The 3981-nt window shown below is 48.0% G+C and overlaps 1 protein-coding gene across 1 annotated transcript; it reads right to left on the bottom strand.

Moving 5' to 3' along the window:
- Positions 1-2492: 2492 nt before the first annotated feature.
- OR9S3 (olfactory receptor family 9 subfamily S member 3) lies at positions 2493-3443 on the bottom strand. Its single transcript, NM_001390786.1, has one exon. The coding sequence runs from the start codon at positions 3441-3443 to the stop codon at positions 2493-2495; it is 951 nt and encodes a 316-aa protein (NP_001377715.1).
- Positions 3444-3981: the final 538 nt, after the last annotated feature.

Below are 3981 nucleotides of genomic sequence, written 5' to 3'. Positions count from 1 at the left end.
ATGGCTTTTCCAGTAGTCATGTATGGATGTGAGAGTTGGACTATAAAGAAAGCTAAGCACCAAGGAATTTATGCTTTTGAACTGTGGTATTGGAGAGTCCCTTGAACTGCAAGGGGATCCAACCAGTCCATCCTAAAGGAAATCAGTCCTGAATATTCATTGGAAGGACTGATGCTGAAGCTGAAACTCCAATACTTTGGCCACCTGATGGGAAGAAATGACTTATTTGAAAAGACCCTGATGCTGGGAAAGATTGAGGACGTGAGGAGAAGGGGATGACAGGATGAGATGGTTGGATGTCATCACTGACTCAACAGACATAAGTTTGAGTAAACTCTGGGAGTTGGTGTTGGAAAGGGGGGGCCTGGCATGCTGCAGTCCTTAGGGTCATAAAGAGCTGGACACGACTGAGTGACTGAATGAACTGATAATCACCAAAAGATATGTACTGAGAACTTACCTATGACAGCAGCTTACAAAGCATTTTATGGGATCTACAAACAAAATAAATCACTTCTAACATTGTGCAGTGATTTCCACTGATATCTGAAATGTAGGTAATGTAAAGAAAAAGACAATATGTAGGATTAAAAAAAATCTTTTTCTTCAGATTATTGGAGAATTTCTATTCCATCAATATCTGACCAGCTTTCTTGATTTATTCCAAAGTCTTAATTAATGCTTTTCTAAGAACAATAAGTTGTTGTCCAGTCATTAAGTCATGTCCGACTCTTTGCGACCCCATGGCCTATTGCCTGGCAGGCTCCTCAGTCCATGGGGTTTTCCAGGCAAAAGTAATGGAGTGGACTGCCATTTCCTTCTCCAGGGGACCTTGCTAGACCAGGTATTGAACCCGCATCTCCTGCATCAGCAGACAGATTCTTTACCACTGAGCCACCAGGGAAGCCTAAGAACAATGGATACTTCACTGTTTGTACATTTAAATTTTACATGTTGATGATAATTACACTCTTGTGTAAGAAGAAAAGAATATTGCACTTGCTTTTTTCCATTCCAAATCTGGTTTAAGATTAGGAGTCCAGTGCTTTGGAAAACACATGGAATGGGAGAACAAGTGAGAGACAGGGAGTGAAACAAGCAGGAAGAGAAAAGAGGGAAGAGGAGGAGCAGGAAGAGGGTGGGGAAAAGAGGCTGGGGGTGGAATGACACTATCACTTGAAAGTTAAGAAACTATGTCATTTGTGGAGCAGAAAATGTGGGGATTTCATTTTAAAAACTGCATTCTCAGATAAATATAGTCAAGTAGGACAGACATAGAATTAATTTTGGAGATCAGTGGGCAAAAGAGTTTGACAGAGACCGTGTCATACATGTTAAATTGAGTAATCGTGAGCTGCAGAACAATAACTTAGCTGTCAGCCCCTTCAGGCAATTCTCCTGGGAGGGGAGAGCAGGGAGATGGAGATCCGTGATCCGACAGACAGGCCACATTCCTACTGACCCTACAGAGTATACAGACCATCTCCATGTCCAGGGGCCTTGGGAGTGACTGAGAGGGGATGATTCTACTAAAAGGAGACATGTTAAGGAGGCCACTGGGCTCTGAGTCCAGGCTGTGTGTTGGGTCCATGGAGCACAAGCATGGAGCGCTGAATGGGCAGGTCAAAATTAAGGGTCCCAGGAAGTCTGGGACAGAGAGCAGGGACTGGTGCTCACCAGCAAGAAAGTGTACCTTCCCTCTCCACCGCCTGCTCTCTGTTTCAGCCACTGTGAGCTTCATCCTTATTCAGAGGTGTCTGTGCTGACAAGGTCCCATTTCTTATGGTTGCAAGTAGTCAGGACAGTGTCACCTGTCAGGTTGGATGGTGAACTTTGGGTGTCAGGCATCCATGTTGGCTCCTTGGGGCTCCCAGCTGCTGTCTAAGGGGAGAAACTCAGGACAGGGAGCACTAGGAGCGTCTGAAGCAGGAGTTGGGTGGTGATATCAGTGAACAGAAGGGGAAGGAGGAGGAACAGCCCCGCTGCAGGACTGAGGGGAAGCACGGTCTTCCTAACCCCCTAATTGGCTATGGTGACCCAGGCTATCACCAAGGAAGGGGCCAGGATGAGTGTCATGATGCCCGCCCCTTCTATGTGCTCCAGGGGAGATTGCTAAGCACACATTTACATTAGACTCATAGATGAAGTGGAGAGAGAGGCCTGAGACTGTTAGTTTCATACCTCTCCCGGAGGATGTTGAACCTGGAATACACGTTTTGTTTCAATACTCTGCTCATTACTCTGCCTGCTATATTATCCAGACTTTGAGATTAGAATCTTGCCCCATCATGGGCCATTATTTTTCCAGTGGCATTATCTATCTCTGCATCTCGGACTTACATGTGTGGTCCAACATGTGCTTCCACAAAGGACTGAGTGAAATGGGTGAAAAAATGAATTGCATGAAAGAATATATTCCTCAAACAAAACCCAGTGCCTCCCATAAAACCCTCTTGTTATGTTCTCAGGACACTCTCTCTGTCCACCCTCCTTCACGTGGCTGTGTGTTTCTGCCCCAGTCTCCACAGGGCTTCCTGCACATCCTTGTTTCTCAGACTGTAGATGAGGGGATTCAGCATTGGGATGACCAGGGTGTAGAAGACAGAGACCACCTTGCCCTGCTCCATGGACTGCACAGCTCCCGGCTGAGCATACATGACAAAGACAGTCCCATAAAAGAGAGACACGGCTGTCATGTGGGAGCCACAGGTGGAGAAGAGCTTGTGTCTCCCTCCTCCTGAGTGCATCCTCAAGATGGTCACTGTGATGTAGCCATAGGAGACAAGGACCACGAGTGTCGTGCCCACGATGATGAGGCCACAGATTCCAAACAAGAGCAGTTCATTGATGGTAGTGTCAGCACAGGCAATCTGGATCAAAGGAGGCACATCACAGAAGAAGTGGTCGATGTGGTTGGAGTTGCAGAATGGGAGAGTGAATGTGAAGCTGGTCTGCAGGATGGAGTTGAGGCAGCCCCCACAGTAGGAGCTCAGCACCAGGCAGGCACAGACCGAGGGACGCATAGTGATGGGGTAAAGCAGGGGGCTGCAGATGGCCATGAAGCGGTCATAGGCCATCACGGCCAAGAGGAATGCCTCACTGGTAGCCAGTAAGGAGAAGAAGAACAGCTGTGTGGCACATCCTGCAAAGGTGATGACCTTGGAGGAGGACAGGAAGTTGGCCAGGGCCTTGGGGGCGATGACAGATGAGTAACACAGGTCCACAAAGGAGAGGTTTTTCAGGAAGAAGTACATCGGGGAGTGCAGACGGGCATCCAGGGTGATGACCACGATCATGGTGAGGTTCCCCAGGATGGCCACCACGTACAGGGCCAGGAACAGAGCAAAGAGCAGGGCTTGGGTCTGCGGAACACCCTCAAAGCCCTCCAGCACAAACTCCTGCAGAGGCATCACTGAGAGGTTTCCATTTTTGGGAATTGACATGGTCCTGAGCTGGGGGACACAGGGCAGAGAGCAGAGAGCTGGTGGGAGGCAGGGAGAGGGAGCAGGTCAAGGCCACAGGGTCATACTCTCTTGGAGAATAGGAGCCCTTCAGTGCCTCACTGCCCACTGACCAAGGGACCACCAGCTGCCCAGTTCTGCTTTCAGATGAGCTCAGACTGGCCTGAAATGGCAGACATTCCTCTGATTCATATCTTCATATACTTGCTTGGAGCACTCCCTCCGTGAGAAACTGAGTGTTGCTGAGGATCTGAGGGGGCGTCACAGGTGTCTATCTGAGCTGAGAGCCTTCGGTGTAAAACAGCAATATAGCCATGTTTCACTCCTTTCAAGGAAATATTGCTTCACCTCAAGGATGCTCCTAAGCTGTTGCATTTACACATCTCACTTAAGTATGTAATCCTGTGTTTTCTGCACCTTATTTTACTGATTCACTAATTTCAGAAGTATTATTAAGCACTTTCTGTTTCAGGACTGACCTAGTAATTGTTCCACCGCTACACTAAGCTGGCAGCAGAGC

This window comes from Bos taurus, chromosome 3, assembly GCF_002263795.3.
Source record: "Bos taurus isolate L1 Dominette 01449 registration number 42190680 breed Hereford chromosome 3, ARS-UCD2.0, whole genome shotgun sequence".
Taxonomy (NCBI): domain Eukaryota; kingdom Metazoa; phylum Chordata; class Mammalia; order Artiodactyla; family Bovidae; genus Bos; species Bos taurus.
This window is presented reverse-complemented; position numbering and strand designations above follow the sequence as displayed.

Coding starts and splice junctions, on each gene's coding strand:
- OR9S3 (NM_001390786.1), bottom strand. CDS start 3,443: ATGTCAATTCCCAAAAATGGAAACCTCTCAGTGATGCCTCTGCAGGAG.